The following is a 19,725-nucleotide window of genomic DNA, read 5'->3' on the forward strand; positions in this document are numbered from 1 at the left end:
TTAATTCAATATAAAAACGTAGATTCTTTTGTGGATTTGTGATTAGATAGTGCATTTTTAAAATGCTCCCAGTGTGTCTAAATGTGCATTAACTACAGCAGTTGCAATTGTCACTGAAGTCTAAAAAGGAACTTGACATGCAAAATGGACGTCATGACTGCCAGTGAAAAGTCTGGCCTCCCTGAAGTGAAACCCAACAGTTTGTTTGTCCTGTCCTTCACTGCCTGCTGCTGCAGAAGAAAGACTACCTCATCCTGTCTGAGTGGCCTCTCTGTGGCCTGTGGTCCTTATTATCTGCACTGAGAGAGAGAGAGAGAGAGAGAGAGAGAGAGAGAGAGAGAGAGAAGAGAAGAGATGGAAGGAGGGATGCAGGGAGAGATGGGTGATGGACTCTACAGCATCCCACTCGGGGAGGCCGCGCGGGCTATCACCATCAAGCAGCCACTGACAGCTCATACCACGCCTGAGCGGCTCTCTGACGGGCTGCGGCAGAGTGGAGGGGTGGTGCTGCAGAGGGGGAGCAGCAGGGACAAAAAATGTGCACCCTCAGCAGAACTGATAGTGCTGTAGAAAGGCACGTTAACCACCAGGGTTATTACTGTAGAGCAGGCCATGGGACACTGCAGCTCTCCGAGACGCCCCACTGGCTCTGCAGTCAGCTGTAGGCCCTACTGCAGAGATCTGCCCTCCATTATGGGCTGCTGGGCCTTACTGTGTACCCACACTCCAACATCTGGAGAAGGGGGGTCTCAATAAGCTATAACCGGCCCTCACTCTTAATGCAGTGTTGTACCAGCTTCATAGAGTTGAATTAATTTGTTGAGAGGCTACACACATTCCTGATGTTACGGATCCCTTTGTTCAAGGGGACATGTTGTTTAAGATGTTAAGTTACAGTTATATGTGATCAATAAAAACATGTGAGCTAAATACTATGTACACTTTACTATATGAATCATATAGATTATTATTCTATAGCATGATTTTGGAAGATGTTTTTTTAAAGATTTTTAAAAACTAAAATGGAGTTGGAATAAATACCATGACAATCAAAAAATAAAATAATGTGATCATGTGCTTTCTCGATTCTTGTTGTTCTGAGTTGTACTCATGGTTTAATGCTTATTGTAAGTCGCTTTGGATAAAAGCGTCAGCTAAATGGCATGTAATGTAATAATGTAATGTAATGTGCATTATAGTATTTTAAAATATATATAATATATAGCATTTTTGTATTTTTACTGTATGCTTTAAATCTTTCAGGGGCCATCACAAAAGCAGAAATGTGGCCTTTAATTTGATTTTGACTGAATATTTTTTATACAAAGAGCATTTAATGCAAACTGTTTAAATCAGCTTGTTTATTTAAAAGGATACTTTAGATTTTTTTGTTTAATATTTCTTAAATGTTCCTTTTTATCAAAATCAAGGCCCATATACATTTTACTCAAAATAAACTAAGCCAAAAACACAACAGTCTCTGTTGCTCTATCAGACCTGATCTGCACACTCCTGAACCGCAGTCTACAGTCGGGTCAATGCAACACACCCGACTGTCCTGACACCAAGCATCTGAGATAAGAGCAGCCGGCTTATCTCATTGTGGTCAGGGAAATGGTGCGTGAAAAATGTGCAGTGTCAGGGGAGGCGAGGCTGGCTAAATGATGCCACGAGGAGTAATATCATGACATCACATCATTATCGCTGGTGGATATTGAATTTTCTTATTATTTTTTATGGCCTTTAAGATGAAATGTCTATGTCAATTGCTTGAAAAATTCACATAGCTTGAACTTATTAAAAGGATAAAGTAAAACATTGTATACATATTTTTAAAAGGCAAGATATAAAAAGAAAGCAAATCCAACTATTATAGAATGATGTCACATCAAAATATTGTTTAAATAATACGTACAACAATATGAATAATTTAATTAATATTGATGTTTTTATACATGTTGGTAGTTTACAATGTTTGATTTAAGAATTATTGGTTTGAGAATAAAAGAGTAAATGGAAACCTTGCATGTTTTTTTACAGAAATAATAGCCCACATATAATTCAATAAAAATGTGTAATGAAAACATGTCCCATGCATGCACAAATCCTTCAGTAAAGTGTGTTTTTTGTAAGCAACCTGCTTTAGAAAGGCAACGCAATATTGCAGTTGCAAATTTGTTAAAGCCTCAGTGAAATATTTCAAGGATAGTGTATGAAAACAAATACATTTTTCTTTTATTATTAGCCTAGTTAAAAATAGCAGTCATATTTAAAGGTACAACATACCGTGTTGTTTTGCAGAGAACCGGGCAGGGAACAATGCGAGTGAAATGTATTCCTATGATGTAAATGCTACTGTTAACTGTAAAGTGCTGCCGTTATTTCAGTGTTTTGTTGCTCGAGTGGCTTTCCAATTTAGAGCCATGAAAGTGAAACAATTCAGCGCGCAAAGTTTCATTTATCTTTGTCTACTGGATGGAGGGAGAGAGAGAGGGGGGGGGGGGGCGAGAGGGAGGGAGAGCAAACGACAGAAATACTGCATTCCCTCTGCAGACACAGAGAGCTCCTGGAAATCCGCAATGAGAGCCGCTAAATAATGTCCTGACCGGAGTCTGAACATATGAGCATATCCTGTGAAATACGATTAAAATTACAAGCAATGCATGACGACTTCTCTATCCCATTTGTACCACAGACTGAGTCCAAAACTGTCTCCCGAGAAATGTTACTAGGCCTATATAGATTAATCGAAATATTTGACCAGGCGTTACAAGTTGCGGCAGCCTTTAATTCTGCGTGCAACATAACGATCTCCAATACTGTAGTACAGTTACACGGTTACTGTACTGCACCTAAAGGTGCTGCACCTGAACACACCTGTTTTTGAGCTTTACGATTAAGCTACACTTATAGACAGTCCGCGTGAGTTAGATGACAGCTTGGCTTCAATATGTGCGTCATTGCTTATCAAAGAAGCATCATGTATCAAACTGACAGGACATGAGCGTGAAGGACGATGCCAACGCAATTAAAGGCTTTTTAGGGCCTATTACCCTTCTCTCTCCTTGCAGCCGCTCCTCCCCAGCCCAGCTAAAATGATTCAGCCTGGTCTTAAACAACGACAGGTCACATTTTTTTTTATAATCATGTTCCCTTTTTTCTTTCCTTTTGTCGGAGAGAAACTTCACCTGCAGGTCCGGATTATCCTCGTGCTGATGGTGCGCTTCTTCTGCTGCCTCCACCAGCCGCTGAGAGGAGGAAAACCCGTTAGAGCTAATACACTAAATACATATGGTTTAAATATATGTAAACGACCAAATCCCTATATAAAACGTGCATATTAAAATACAACACATATTTAAATATCCTTTAAAACTTTAACAAACTTCCCAAAAGGCCTCTTTATAGTGATCACCGTATTTCTCCAACTTGCTGTTTGCACATCACTCCATTAGATTCAAATCTCAACAAATGTCGTCCCATTGAGGAGGAACATGATCGAGGACCATTGCCAGGCTTTAGATTAATCTTTGGATTGGATGGAATCCATGTCCAGCTATTGTTTTAATAGCATATGTTGCCACAGCGGTTTCTCCGTCCTTGGAAATCCTTCTAGTAATATTTAAGGGCAAAACATGTGCATAGAATGTAGGGCGCTACTGGGGATTGCCGCTGTGCAATGATTGATGGAGGAAGGTTGGAGCAGGATTTCATGTCGTGTACCAAAGCACCATATAGCTTTTGTAATAACTGGATTCTGGAAAAATGTGCTTGGCTCTGTGTTTCCGGGAAAAGCCACCTAAACGTTTCAGTCACTCTCGCCTTCGGAGCCAAGCAGGTAATTAACGTCCGTCACATGTGACAAAATAACTGCTATATAAACACAACCGAGGCTGTGGTGACCAAATTCAATTCACCTCGTGGTGAGAAGTCATGTCGTCAGCAGTTGGCAAATATAAAAAAACACAATGACGTAAATATATCTGATTTATAATAGAGGTTATAGGTTTCTCTTCATATGCCTGTGCATAACTTTGCTTCTAATGAAATATACCTGCAGACACCCGACCTCCACCACTTTATTGAGGTCACTGCCTCATTTTAAAACGTGCTTCTCAATTTGGAGTAAAGTGATGCCCTCATTAGGATTTAGCACTCGTGTTGGTGTAGTTTTTTTTTTTTTTTTCAAGTTTTTTTTTACGAAAGACACATTTGTGCATGTTGTTTTCGCATAATAATACAAACAAAACAATACGTTAATGCATCTCAGGGAATCAAATCATGTGTATTACATTAAACGCTTTCCTACAACTGTAATTTATAGGCTGAACTGTCGTGAATTTGTGCGCACGTGGAATTAGGCGGGGGGAGATAAAACGTTATCATTTCCCAGCAGTCGCTGCAAGGTGCAGCATTACAATGGTGACAAGCTCCTCTGTGCTGGGGTCGCAGAGAGGCTGCTGCTGTGAGGCTGACAGCCACTCAGGCCTGGACTGTAATAAATAACATGCAAGATCATATTTCAGACGGACCTTTTACACCTAGTACAGATGAAGGTCTTTGAACAGCTGCGTTTCAAAGGGACTAATCTGCTTAATTTAGTGATGATACAACAATGTGGCCTATTGTGGTGGGCAGGGGTCTATGTTTGCCTTTTTAAAAAACTGAGACCCTCCCCACATTATATATTTTCTTTTGACCGATTAAGAAACATTGCACCCTCCCCCTAATAATCTCAAAACAATAGAACATGGTTCTCCTATTTAAACCTTAATAACTTAACAAAAGCACATACAAATGGCACTTTAGAAGTATAGGGTCAATGATTGCAAAACATATGGCTCAATAAACGGAACAAAATGCTGCAGAACATTCCAGAAATATTAAGACAATAAAATGCCTTCCCCCCCCCACACCGTATTTAATATCGAACCTACCCTGGTGGCATCTGCTTTTTTCCGGAACACTTCCTCCATCTTCAAAGCCAGGTTTTTGACCAGTTTCACACCATCAATTTCTTCCACTCTGACTGACTTTTCAAGTTCTTTATATTTCTGAAAATAAGTGGGGAACAAAAGTGTGTCATTGGCAAAGGGGACGACTGGAAATCTTTTAACATTGGCTGTAAGAATACATACTGCGAACGTATTGAGCTCACATCGTTGATTAACTCATTAGGAGAGACTTAAATGTCCACTTAATAATAAGGATAAGATAATAATCTTTTCTGTGTGCGTCTTCTGCAATATTTTAGAGCACTATTGTTTCCCTACATCCCACTCTAAAGAAATGGGGAATTGTTAAACAAGGCTTATAAGCTTTCACATGTTAGCTGACAAGCTGCATGCAGCCAGACTCAGATGAACGGCTGATAAAACCCTCCCTGCAACACAGAATGATTGATAGTGTTTATCCCATCTCAGTCATTGGCTGCACATGCTGCTTCTTTCTCTCTGATTGGCTGTAGATGGCCATGTTGGGTGGCCGTGGAGGGGTGGGGGGCTGGATCTGAAGGCTATGCATGGTAAGAGGGTAATTGAAATGGAGTCAAAGCACAAGAGAAAGATAATAACGTGTCAAGCTCGGGCGATTCTGGGTAATGAACTACACCTCACATAATGCTGATTCTGTAGGATGCACAGGACCTCCAGTGATACAGAACAAAGCCCGTCGCAGCTCGGAGGAATATACCATTACATAATCTCACACCTGGCACACACTCACACACATGCCAAATAAAAACAAAAACCTGATCCTCTCACGCTGTCCCATCAGCTACATCACACACTTCCAAGATCTAAAAATAAACACAGGCCACGTCAGTCTCGTAGCACACATTCAAACACATTACACATCATGAGGACAGGAAAATAACACATGCACACACACACACACACACACACACACACACACACACCAGTACATGAGGCGACAAATTACCTACTGAAAGGAAGAGTGTGGGCTTGCAGTGGAGCAGAACAGTTCATTTCACGCCTGTCCTCCTCGCCTGCACCCTCTCTCTCCCCCCCCCCCCCCCGAACCCCTCTCCCCTCCTCATCCCTCACACTCCTCCAGTCATCAAAAGGAGGTTAAGCCCCATCCATCAAAAGCACTGATCATGATTATTGATTAGAGTAATGACCAACACTGGAGTGAGGCCGAGAGCCGCCTGAAGAGACCTAGTGTTTCCCCCTTTGCAGAAATCTTAGTGAAATCGGGTAATTCTCCATAAAAGCATCTAATGATCAGCCTTAATGACCAGCCCCTAACGACCCGTCATTTCCCTCACAGCTCACTGCTTTGTGCTGACTTGCTCGGCACAGCTGTCTTCAGACATGCCTCCACGAACAGGAACACAAGCAAAGTGCTTACATACACACACAAAAGGGGAAACAATCTGCAGGGCATGTTACAAAATGTTTTTGTACAAAAATGAAATGTTTGGGAAGAAATGTAAGGACAGTGATTTAGCTTCCACCGCACGTTTTAACTTAAAATCCTATTTTACATGAAGGAACTGTCACCTCAGAGCAAGGAGGTGAACCCAGGAGCCGCTTTCTATATGCAGTTTGAAAGCTCTCCCCATATTTGCGTGGACTTCCTCTGGTTCCTCCGCTTTCCTCCCACGCAAGACATGCAGCGTTTTTAGGATTAATCCTGCTACTGCCCTTGGCCGAGGCACTGCCCACAGAACTGGAGTTGGTCCCCGGCCGCGGCGCTGTGATGGCCCACAGCTCCTAAAATAGTGAGGATGAGTCAAAGGTAGAGGATTAACAAGAATGATGAGGACTCTTATAGTAACTTAACTTACAGAAAGAAAGTAAAGAGTTGTTATTGACACAAGGATCACAGTGTCCACAAAAAGAATTTATGATGTCAATTAGTTAAATGGATGCTATTAATGACCAGTAAACATGGCATCCATACAACTCTGATAATTAAACTCAGATGTCAGTGAGGTGTTGATTCAGTTCTGTTGGCATTTTCAAGATTTGCAAGTTCTTCCATACTGTATATGTTAAATGTAATTAACACAGAATTGAAAACACCTTTGAATACAATGCAATTCAATGCAACACTATACCACAAACTAAAGCCTCACAACATAGTCAACACCAACAAAGCTAAAATAGAGTTAAGTAAAATGTATTAATGGTAGGGTGAATGTATTGTAGTGTGTTCTACAAAAAACTAGATTAAACCCAGTATGCATTATGTTCAGCCTGATTAGTACAAACAAATATGCTGATGAGACAGAAAAGAGACCTGCGACATTTGAGTTTATAAAGCTGTTATTTAGTTTGTCTATCAGCTAAAGTGCGGGTACTGTTTATGATGCGCCACTACATGGTTTAACCTCTTCAACCCATAGTTCTCCTTGTGCGTCCAGTGTCACACATTCCTGTTATGTGGCCAAGCTTTTGTTAAACCTACCTTTTCAAAATATACTTTTTTTGGGGGGCAAGCATGTTTGAAATGAGGCGCAAGATTTCTAGAACATTTACTTTCGATGTGATGATGCAGCCATACAAACACAATGTGTTAGTTTTTAATATTTCACATGTTCAGAGTATTAAATAGTCTGTTGAAACAAGTGGCAACTGTCACAGAGAGGATGTAACTTTTCTAAATGTAGGGCTTCTTCAATGTAAAAATAACGTTATATTTGTGTGGCTTGCGCAGTCTGTGTTCATGTTAGCATCCAGTCCGACTCTCCGTATTTTATTCTTCTCTAGTTTTCAGTGAAAACATCCTTACTTATTAAGGTTAGATTTAAGGCTAAAACCAGGGTTAATTTAATGCCTTTTAAAATATCACAAGACAGAGATGTAAATGTCATAAGCTTTCATACATCTATATATAAATCTAACACAGGTAAAGGAGAATAATTAAAACACATTGTAAGCATGCTGGCAAACGGTGAACATTCAATGCACCTAACTCAGATCTGACCAGCGGAGGCCTAGAAACACAGAGCCCACCTTTGCCATCCAGTGGTCAAAAAGTGAAATATGCTGCACTGGATCATCGCTCATTCTCTGCTGATTTCAGTCATCATATCAACATCGCATCACCCACTATCAAACTCAACCACACACTTATTACATTTGTCTCCTTGTCGCATTCACATCCAGAGTTTGAAACTCCTGACTCCAGAGAGTTAACTGGAGAGATGGGAGAGGAATCAGAGCCGTGGTTAATGGGCCGTGTCGAGTACAAACACACACACACACACACACACACACACACACACACACACAAACACACGCACACACACACACACACACACACCTGAGTCTCCTTTTTAAAACAACGCATCAGCATTCAGCTGAGACACCGACATGTCTCTGCAGCCATTAGATTACATCCTACAATGTGTGTAATGACCATCAGACAAAAGTAAAAGTGCATTTGTGTCCACAAGACTGGGAAATAAGATGAATACCTTTTGCAGTAGTTGGGATCCAGAATATTTTGCAGTGATGGATTTAATTTCTCCACCAAATGCTGAAGCCCATAACTTTACGCTATAGAACAAAGTGCAGATAGATTACAGTTTAGCCAACAATCTCACAAATATTATAGACAAATGTGCATACAATTGTGAAATGAAATGCACAGGGATTGAATTAAATAAATGAAATAATATCTGCTTTTAAATGTATTGTCTCTCCTCAGCGTCATTGTCTTTTTTTCTGACAAGATCAAAGTCATGGCCCGGTGTCCCTGACCTTCACTCTCCTGACAGATGATTGCTTTCATTATATGGATCTATACAGTAGTTATTAGCGCTTCTATTAAACTGAAAATGTATCTTGAGGAAAACTACATTTATGAATGTATGCTTCAAAAAGATGACAGATTTGTAGTTAGCCCATGTTCAGTGTAAAGTATCCAATATCTGCAGAGGCCATGATTCATAAACAGATTTGGAAATAGAAACTTTTCCTAAACTGTTTCTTTAAAAATGTAATAATTTCAGTTGGTTCTGTTTTCTACTGGTTTACTTAATCTTATTGATTGTTTATGTAACATTGTGGATTTTAAACTAAACAATGCTTTCAAAGACATTGCAAGGAAAATAGAATAAAACAGAAAAGAAAGCCTTTATTTTCTTTATTTTCAATAATAGTGTTTATAAATACGAACTCTGGCATAAACGTTATCCAGGGTGAGATTCACTTTTTGAATATGCATTCAGATTTTAGACTTTAATTTTGGATTTTCCATGGTTTTAGGTATAGAAATAGGAAACTAAATCATGCAAAGAAAAGTTCCCAGCGTAAATATATTGCATTTTAACAGGGCTCACAATCTGACTAATACATCTGACTAATGAAGAAGAATGTGTATCACTATCAGTTCATTATTGTTGTGATATGTAAACAAATTGAGCATGTTTAGATCACACACAATTGTGATTTCAATTGAACCCATTTAAAGTTATTGAAATAGTTTGAGAGTTATAAAAGAAATGCTTGCTCTTCATCAATTTAAATGAATATACATACAAAATAAATAAAACGTACTTCAATAAAAGGTGCCTCTAAAAATGTTCCTTATGACCATGAGATATACAAGTGTAGTTTTTGTCCGAACACATGAGGAGCCTAATAGTAACACGTATCATTTGTATGTCAACTTATTAATTGTATATAATGCTATTATATAACATAAAACAAAGAGGAGAGTTATATGTTGTCTTAACCTCTTTGCTTTAGAAGTTTCATCAACATGCACCATTTTTTATTTCTACATTTCTACATCTGTGATTAGTTTGTTACTCATACTGCTTATTTGCTGAAATTCCATCTGTAATAGCTTGTTCCCAACTTCCAATAGTATCACTCTTCCCCAATAAGGCTAAACTAAACTGCACAAGGTGGTCATTTCAAGGCAAAACGAATCAGATGCACACAGAGAAAAGAATCCATCATAACATTTACAACCTCATTACATTTATGACAATTAAAAAAGGCGATTAAAAAAAATGCTGAACTTCTAACGTCTACATGTCGTGCATGCCCGAGATCAACTTGAGTTAATTCCACGTGAAACAAAGTTGCAGAGCTGCTTCTCACTCACACTGACAGAGGGATCCCTTGCTGGGACCACGCCACCTCCACCACGTTCAAGCCGACGAGGATCCAAAGCAAAAGGAAGCTGCTGGTGTTGCACGTGCGCGACAACAGGATTCTCCAGTTCCCAAACATATTCATCTCCGCTCACAAAATATCTGTCGAGTAAAAAATCCCGTCCCGACACCTTAACTGGACTGCTGGACCCCGGTGCACAGTCTCCAGCCGCGGTTCTGCCGGCACGTACCCTACTGTATCTGATGGGAGAGAGAGAGAGAGAGAGGGAGAGAGGGGGGGGGGGGGGGGGGGGGGGGGGGGGGCGAGAGAGAGATGGGTGGGGGAGAGCGAGGGAGAGAGAGGGTGGGGGGGCGAGAGAGAGGGGGGTGGGGGAGAGCGAGGGAGAGAGAGGGTGGGGGTGGGGGTGGGGGCGGTGGGGGGGCGAGAGAGAGGGGGGAGAGAGAGAGAGAAAGAGAAAGAGAGATAGGGATAGAAAGAGAAGGCAGAGGGAGAGGGAGAGGGATAGAGAGAGAGAGGGATAGAGAGAGAGAGAGAGAGAGAGAGAGAGAGAGAGAGAGAGAGAGAGAGAGAGAGAGTCACCTTCCAGCATCAATACTCTACTCTACTCCTTCGCCTTTCTCTGAAAGGGAAAGCCCCTCAGTCGGAACTGTGCTGCAGGAATCACGGATCATTTCTTCCTGGAAACGCACCGTCTGCATGTTTGACACAAAGACTGGAGGCAAAATCGACCCTGATTCCTGGAGTCGGGCTAGGGGGCTTCCTCAGTTTCCGCATGGGCAGGTGTTAGCGGCCGCAGATACCGACATGTTCCTAATTGCATCCCAACACGTTGATAGCCGCTGTGATCTTTGATTCTTCTCTGAGACGCACTTCTCTGGTGTCGACTGCTCAGAAGTTGTTGCATTTAACGCTGACGCTGCAGTCTACTGTACACGCTTGATTTCACTACTGTATTGTCTCCCGTCTCCACGCTACACACAAAAACGCTCGAAAGCGTGTGATTTTATTATACCTGCAATGGTATTATTATGCATGACATAATAGATTCATATAGAATATGGAAGTTCAAATAAGCAGAACACAATAAGGGGAGAATCCGGACATAAAATGTCTCTCTGGGCGATAATGAGACTGCAGATGTTTGATGGAGGCTTCCGCACTGCCAGAAGCATGAAAGTAAAACAATACAAAACAACCGAAAGGAGAGAGACGTGTGGTGGAAGTATTACAATCATTTACTTTGGTAAAAGTACAGTATAAAGATACTCAATTTCATGTAAAAGTCCTTCACCCAAAACTATAAAAGCGTTTGTAACAAAATGTTCGAAAGGGATTTGTTATTAGCGCATTAATATGCAGCCAATTTTAATTTTGCCATTGGTCAAAGTGCCATTTAATTTGGGATAATGGATATTTTATAATCTTACGTATGGTATATAAACTCTTAATCTGAAAAATATTTCTATAACTCTTACATAAATGTAGTGATGTAAAAAGTAAACTATTGACTACTAAAGTGGGGTGAAGTAGAAGTATGAGGTATAACCTAAAAAATGTAAATACTCAAGTTCAGTAAAGTACCTCTAAACGGAAAGTCCAACACTTGAGTAAATGTATTCAGTTACACCACTGGAGAGAGACGCATGTAAATAAATACATCTTTGAGCAAAATCTCCTGTTAACATTGTGTATTTGTTTGTGAATAACTGAAGTCTAATGAACCATCAATGACATCACAGTGGACCCCAGATCATTCAGGTGCAGACTAGAGGTGGAGTGAGTTAGCGCCTCTGTTGCGAAACTGAAGAAACAACTCATACAGTTTATGAAGTAGGCTTCGAAGTTTCAGTCGGTGTCAGCAGTGCTTATTGTATAAAATAAGACCGGACGGTGTTCCCATGGCCTCCTCTAAACACTGATTAGGAAGCGAGAATGATGTCAATGCAGCAGGCGGGTTGATGCACCACCTCCACCACCACCACCTTCACCACCACAGTAACCGTGTTTCCACTTGAAGCTTTTATTAGTTTAGTAATTGCATCGTACATCAAAGTTGTGAGGAGCCTGTACTGTCTGGGACGTGCCGATAAGGTTCCTGCATGTTGGATGACGGACAGTATCATCCAGCCTCTCACAACAGCCTCCATTAATGCTTTAATTAACTATTTATGGCAAATAAAGGCAGTTCAAGAAAGTCCTCTAGTTTTATTTGTCCAGTTTAAGACATGGGACTCATGCTGAAGTGTCCTTGAGCAAAGGACTGTGTTACCTTCTTCCAGTTGGTTGCACCAGTCTCACCATGCTTAAAGGATCAGGATACAAACACATTCTCAACTCGATTGTTTTTCTGAAATAACATCATTAGTGCATTTGAATCGGTTACAGCAGCAGCAAGGAAAAAATATTCTTATTTGAATAATAATGTACATTTTAAAAGTTGAAGTATACTGGACACACCTCATTAAAAAATACATTCACTGTGAATGTATTTTTTAATTAGGTGGGATATCTTTTGAGGGCGTTTGAGGTTTCCATATCACACTTGCGTAAATTGCATTATGGATCATCTTCCAAGCTATGGTGATGTCACAAAGTCTTAAACTCGGATTTAAGGTGAACACAGATCTGTTTCTGTGAAAACAGCCTTCTTGTGTCAAATACATTATTTTGGTCAGTGACGCTCAAACATGTCATTCAACACAATTTTGAGTAGTCATTTCATAAATTTCAAGGAGGAATGTACACAGAGTTATATTTTAAGGGTTTCACCATCGGCATATAAACGGAAATAGAGCGTTGAGACGTAATACATCCTTAATTAAAGCAGGTGACATTCAGATCCCCGGATCATGCCAATGGATGGATGTTTATGAAAGAAATCTTGAATACATACACCTCAATTGATTTACCTTAACATTATGATTGATTGCACTTGATTACACAACAAAGGGTGTGGCTTAACGACATCCAATCAAATTAGTTTGTGCATTTGGATGGAGTCAGATGACAGTGATCACAGATCTAGACATCATAGAAAAGTTAAATCCATTGATCAGGGGATGTGAACGGATTAAAAGGATGTTTTTTTATATTCTGTGCCAGCGCCAGATGAAGCCAGAGGCATTATTATATATAAACAATTAAGGTTAGCTTCCAAGATTATTCTGGGGCTTCACAAGGAGAGCAGTTTGCTCAGTTGGCATGCATCATTTAATCATAGCTCTTTGAGGAGTTGTTGTCCAGGTGGGCTCGATGTAAGTTTGTGTTGAACCTTGGAAATAGAAGTTTGACAAAACAGTTTGAATTCAATAATCACCATGCAGTTTTTTATAAACAGATCAAGTTGAGAAAATATACATCTAAAGGCTTTATATAAAGACATAAAGCTTTATAATAGGTGCCACACTGCCGTTGACCTCTCAAACCCAAACAGTTGTAATCTATGTCTTGACTTGATTGCATGTAAACCTCTTAGAAGATTAAACATCGGACACCTGTCATGTTCAGTCTCGAGGCTTAACCTCACCTCATGTCTTCAGCAGCCGCGGGATAGTTCATGTCAGACCACCTACAACTGTCAACTTATTGTCACCTTGTGAACTGTTCCTGCAGAGAGATTACATCTCCGCTCAGTGTACCATATGTTGTTACCTGGTCTTACTCGTGTTCAGCGCCATTGCCACTGTCATATATCTATCAAGCTTTCATGCGTCAGCATCGACCTGACTCAGTGTTTGATAACATGATTAGTAGAAATGTATTCAAGGCACATGACAGTAAACCTAGATTCTCCATTGTGGACGCAAATAAGAGCTTAGCATCACCATTCGGTGAATACCAGTGGGGTTAAATGGGATCACAGACTTGTTGGTTAGCTGACCTATACAACAACATTGTCATCTGTCAGACATAAAATCTATCCAGAGATGCATCAGAGGAATTGTTTTTATATTCAGTTTACATTGTTGTTTAGCAGATGAGTGAATGCTGCAATGTTGGTCTCTATGCAATGTCAGCTGTATAAGCTGCACTGGGTTTGATGTATATTTCCATCATTATATTCCGTAGTTGGCGAAACCAAACCATTACCAACTAAAATAAGGAAAGAAATCTCCCCCTAGGGATGAATAAAGTATCTATCTATCTATCTATCTATCTATCTATCTATCTATCTATCTATCTATCTATCTATCTATCTATCTATCTATCTATCTATCTATCTATCTATCTATCTATCTATCTAGCTGTGTGGTACATCAGGAAGACATTTTTAGTACCCCACATCAGATATAAGTTTGCAAAGATGCATTTAAGCTGTATACGACTCTACGGGTCAATCTTTCCCACATATTGATTTTTTAAAAACAATTTTTAAACTTTAAATCTGACAAACACACTATTTTGTGGCTTCTTCTACGTATGTCTATTGAATTAAAATAATTAAAATGCTTCAGTAATATTGAAGGAAATAGAAGCAAGTGTCCACCAAAGTACATTCAAGTGTGTCAATTCATGAATATTGATAGTTTGACATCAGGTTTAAATCAATCAATTTGTCAGTCATTTTACACATTGAATATTAAAACATTTGAAAGAAAGAGGATTATGCTATAATTTTATTTTTCATAAACGTTCTTTTCTCATCTATTTGAGTCTTGATGATTAACTCAGTCAGTCAGTCATACTTGTCTCACCTGCAGCTTGTCCACATGCAGCAGCCAGACTCCTCACTGTGACCAAAAGGCAGACCACATAACTAAGTGATCCCTTTTATTTTGATGACAATGTCATTGTTTACTTAAAAAAAAATATATTCTTGAATGATTCTGTTAAGCAGTTTGGTAAACATCTATTGTTATTACATACGCTCTATAAATAAGTTGACCTGACTGCTGATTAAACTTTATCTGATCCCTGGTTTATGTAAGGCAAGCAAAGGCGATCAAAGATGAAAAAAGGAAAGAGAGAGTGAGAACCAGAAAGAAATCATCAGCCCTCATCAGCCCTCATCAATATTTAATATATTTACAGACATACCTCCTCTGAGCATTTCTTTTTTTGCACTTGCTTAGAGGACTGATCCTGGTGAGGAGCACTGTGGAGCCAATTTTAGTGTCTTTACAATCAAGCAAAGGGTGAGGGATCGAGGATCATCATTTGGAGGAATTACTCTTCGTTAAGTCCAGATCTGAAGGACTTATGCTTAGACTATGGTCATCTAATCTCAGATGTCACACTCCAGTAGTGAGATATTGCACACCAGAGGCACTGGGACTCGACCTGACCACTCTTCTAAAGCTTTGCATCCATGGAACCATCAGTTTATTTCTTAAATGCTTCCTCCTATGTGCGTCCTCATGAGGAACCCTCTCTGTCACGCACTGGCTTCATCATTCTCTCCATCATTATGGCCATTTTTACCGGTCCGGCCATCATCCTCAACGCTACGGTGATCATTGTGTCCCTCATGCACAAGCAGCTGAGGCAGCCGCTCAACTACGCTCTGGTGAACATGGCTGTGGCGGACCTGGGCACAGCCATGACCGGAGGGGTGCTGTCTGTGGTCAACAACGCCCAGGGGTACTTCTCCCTGGGAAGAACTGGCTGCGTGATGGAGGGCTTTTCAGTGTCCTTGTTTGGTGAGTAAAAAGAGCAGCACATGCAGTATAGGTGACATGCATATTCTCTCCTCTATAAAATGTCATTTTAGTTCAACAGACATTTGAAAGGATGACCCATTTCATCACTGTGTTAACATAATTTTCCTTTGACCACAGAACAGTATTCACTCACATTTTTCAAACAGCAGGCACCTCCCTGCTTCTCCCATGTGTCCCCCTGACTTTGCTTTCCCTTGCTGTTCGCAGGCATCACATCTCTGTGTACAGTTGCTCTGATCGCAGTGGAGAGGATGTTTGTTGTGTGTAAGCCATTGGGGCAGATAACCTTCGAGAAAAAGCATGCAGTTGGAGGTATTGCCTTATCCTGGTTGTGGTCCCTCATTTGGAACTTACCCCCCCTGTTTGGCTGGGGCAGGTATGAACTGGAGGGTGTCGGGACGTCCTGTGCGCCTGACTGGCACAACCGGGACCCTAACAACGTCTCCTACATCCTGGCTTACTTTGCTGTGTGCTTTGCAGTTCCCTTTGCCCTTATCTTGGCATCCTACACAAAGCTAATGTGGACGTTACACCAGGTGAGCATTTATAAATGTGGATTGGTCACAAGCAGTGGTGGAAAGTATCTTCTGTAAAAACATTTACTAGAGTACTGTACTTAAGTACAATTTTGAGGAGCTATACAACTTTTGTATCCATTAAAAACATTTAGTTAAGTATAGGAGTATTTCTACCATGATTATTCATATAATGTATAGTGACATGCAGCAATGGTACATAGTCGTGTGAATAAACCAGTGGCCTTGACAATTTAAAACAATATTCTGTGTTACAGGTGTCAAAGATGGCCTGTCTGGAAGACGGTGCAGTAGCTAAAGGAGAGATGAAGGTGGCATCCATGGTGGTTCTGATGGTCCTGACGTTTCTGATCAGCTGGTTGCCCTATGCCAGCCTGGCCATGCTGGTGGTCTACAACCCTGATGTGGAGGTTCACCCGTTGGTGGGCACAGTGCCTGTTTACCTGGCCAAGAGCAGCACTGTGTTCAATCCTGTCATCTACATCTACCTCAATAAACAGGTAATAGAACACCACATACAAATAACAATTGAATTAAAAAATGTAGGAACAGCTTTCTGTGGATCAGCTGTAAAATACTTCAAGTTAGCACCATCTAGTGGTATTCATGGACAGTATACATTTTTATGTAATAATAACTCTTCCCTTACTATGATGTCTTTTTTAATAGAATTCCTTTATTCTTTTGTTTTTCATGACTAACGAAAAACTGCTACTAATTTACTCTATTATAACAAAAGTAGTTTGAGTCTCCTGAACAATTGTAACACTTTACTTTACCCCCCCACCCCCACCATTAAGTATTTATTAGCACTCAATGAACTTTTAATAAATGGTGTATAACACACTATAATTTAGTTGTAAGCAGATATAAAGACATTTAAATGTGTTTATTAATGCAACTATTAACAATAAATTCTCCTACAAAGATATATTTAACATTATTACAATGGCTTTACGACCACATTAAAAAACTTTTATTTATGTCCCCAACTACATTACACAGTCATAATGTTGAACTAATAATTAAAGCTTTATACACTGCATATACATTCTTAAAAATTATTAGAATCTTTTAAGTTGTAGTTTATTCTACAATAATATTTATTCGAATAATATATTCAACAATATTGTTCAATATTAGTTACATGTTATTATATAGCACATATAACCTATATGATTTGGATGTATTTCATGTGCAATAATGCACCTAGCACTAGCAGCTGAATGTTTGAATGTTAATACATTAACAGTGGAGACATTATGTTTTGTCTGAGAAAAACATTTTACGCTGTGGCTCATTTTGCTTTCTACAGTTCCGTAAATACGCGGTGCCCTTCCTGCTGTGTGGGAGAGAGCCCTCGGTGGACGAAGAGGCCTCAGAGGCAACAACAACTGTGGAGATTGCCAGCAAAGTGTCTCCTGCTTGAAATGTATATTAATTTGTTTACACATGTTTGTATGTTTTAAAACTGTGTTTAAATGTGATTTCATAAGTGATTTGACGATCTCTTTAATTTAATGATATACAGACTTATAGTGTTGTCCAGTGTCTCTAAAAAGGGCAGAATACAAATAAACCAGACAAGTATTTCAGCATAAGTTTATTCAATGATAATCAATAGAAAATAAAATATCAGTATCGATTCAAATAAAGTCAAGGCCAAAATTAAATTAAAAATACAAAATATGTATCAATAAAAAAACCAGAAGGTCATAGTAAAGCATTTGCTACTAAGATAAATTATGTTTACTGAATAAAAACATTAAGGAGCAAATATCAAGACTTTCAAGTAGAGAACATTACCATGGGTCTTTTCATACTTTTGTACATATTTTACATTATCGTCTATTTTAATACAGCTTTCAGAACATTAATAGTTGTAATAGTAATTATAATCATAACAATATGAAGAAAACTAATAGAAACGTTCAAATCAATGTGTTTCTCTGTAAACTGGTACTTTAACATTTTATTTTTTTCTCTACCTGCGAACAGAGAAACATTGCACCTTGAAAATATTTTTTTTAATACTCTTTCATTCCCAGCATTGTAAGGTGAGGTGTAAATGACAAATATAGATTCCACTAAACCATACACACATCCACAAAAAGTACAAAAATGTATCACCTTAATACACAAATCTGTTTAGAAAAAGGAGAAACAAAAGCACTATACAGTTACTTGTGCAAAGACAAACAGCTATGTGCTAATATTTAAATACCATTGGTATAGACTGAACCAAATCATCATTTTCTTTTTTCAGGAATCCCTGACATGAGGTAAAAGTAAGTTCTTTTCATCTTTAGTTTAACACAACTTTTAAAAGTGTTTACAAAATAATGCATATCTTCAGTTCATCAGTACTGTAATTGCTACGAATAGTATAATGTGCCTGTTATGTGCATTGGTCCTTTTATATGACAGTCATCAACAAAAGGACTAGAACACATTTTTTTTTCACTCACAAACAATTCAAAGAGCCCTTTCAATGTGCACACAAAATGGAAAACCTACATTTTCATGACAGTATTCGGTTGAATTAGAGTACAGTACGCACTCACCTACAAATCAAACACTCATGAACAACACATTAACCCTAAATATCCTTGGTGCTAATTCAAACTGTCCATGGTAATGCCTGAAAAAGCCCACTTCTGTTTATTTATTCCAGTAACCGTATTGTTATATATCAATAAATGGAAATTGATAAAAAAACTTAAAGATATTTAGTTGTCTTTTGTTCCAACTTGTGGGCTTCAGTTGCTCCTCTTTATGCATCCAGGGTGAGTCTCATTAATACATCTGATGAGGGGAAAACACAAAGGTTCAATCCTACCCAAACAAAGACTTTACTGTGGGACACTGTGACAGACAGGTAAGTTGAGACAATGATATGTTGTTACTCTTGCCTAACGACGAGGTATACTGTACTGAATTCAGGAACCAGGCCGGCTGAGAGAGAAAGGGGCGAGGGGTTAGTATTGCTTAGCCTCTCTCCAGCGTCCTGACACCAGGACTCCCTTCGTCCTTCCACCCACAACACATGTTGGACTGTTTCCGACCTTTGGATGTGTGCGTGCGTCTCCTGCCACCACAGGCTGCGAGGACTCGCACACTACATGAAGGCTAAGATGTGATTGACAAGATTCAGTACGACGGTTTAATGGAATTACACCATCAACAAAGAGCATGTCATGGACAATCCCAGCACAAGCTATGAGACATATTAATTTATCCCTGTTATTACCATCTATCATTTTTCATTCTTTCAGCAGCAAAAAGGCATTTCAGTGGGGGCTGACGAAACCTAGGTTTGACTCTGAAACCAACTTAAAAAGCAGCATTGTTAATGCACTATGCATTTTAAATTCTTGTGCATGCCCTGCACAAAATATGCAAACAAATGTGTTCATCACATCTGTATAAAAT

At 39.4% G+C, this 19,725-nt stretch overlaps 2 protein-coding genes across 2 annotated transcripts in view; one reads left to right on the plus strand and one right to left on the minus strand.

Annotated features, from left to right (window-relative positions):
• The window catches only part of LOC117731006 (voltage-dependent calcium channel subunit alpha-2/delta-3-like), a 31,962-nt gene extending 21,748 nt beyond the window's left edge, over window positions 1–10,214 (minus strand). Inside the window, exons 1-5 of the mRNA XM_034533118.1 lie at window positions 10,087–10,214; window positions 8,447–8,528; window positions 6,525–6,737; window positions 4,938–5,054; window positions 3,189–3,248 (exon numbers count right to left, since the gene is read on the minus strand). Of these exons, the coding sequence (XP_034389009.1) occupies window positions 3,189–3,248; window positions 4,938–5,054; window positions 6,525–6,737; window positions 8,447–8,528; window positions 10,087–10,214 (600 nt within the window). The remainder of the gene's footprint in view (window positions 1–3,188; window positions 3,249–4,937; window positions 5,055–6,524; window positions 6,738–8,446; window positions 8,529–10,086) is intronic.
• A 5,191-nt stretch (window positions 10,215–15,405) lies between these two features.
• On the plus strand, window positions 15,406–17,722 carry LOC117730328 (parapinopsin-like). The gene is made up of 4 exons (XM_034531961.1): window positions 15,406–15,736; window positions 15,965–16,293; window positions 16,551–16,793; window positions 17,609–17,722. The coding sequence occupies exons 1-4, from the start codon at window positions 15,406–15,408 to the stop codon at window positions 17,720–17,722; spliced, it is 1,017 nt and encodes a 338-aa protein (XP_034387852.1).
• The last annotated feature ends 2,003 nt before the right edge of the window (window positions 17,723–19,725 follow it).

Source organism: Cyclopterus lumpus, chromosome 5 (assembly GCF_009769545.1).
Source record: "Cyclopterus lumpus isolate fCycLum1 chromosome 5, fCycLum1.pri, whole genome shotgun sequence".
In the NCBI taxonomy this organism is placed as follows: Eukaryota; Metazoa; Chordata; class Actinopteri; order Perciformes; family Cyclopteridae; genus Cyclopterus; species Cyclopterus lumpus.

What these genes read in the sequence shown, in the direction of transcription:
- LOC117730328 (XM_034531961.1), top strand. Translation starts at nt 15,406, where the DNA reads ATGGAACCATCAGTTTATTTCTTAAATGCTTCCTCCTATGTGCGTCCT. An exon ending in TAATGTGGACGTTACACCAG is followed by an intron (nt 16,294 to 16,550) that starts GTGAGCATTTAT and finishes TCTGTGTTACAG; the next exon opens with GTGTCAAAGATGGCCTGTCT. An exon ending in ACATCTACCTCAATAAACAG is followed by an intron (nt 16,794 to 17,608) that starts GTAATAGAACAC and finishes TGCTTTCTACAG; the next exon opens with TTCCGTAAATACGCGGTGCC.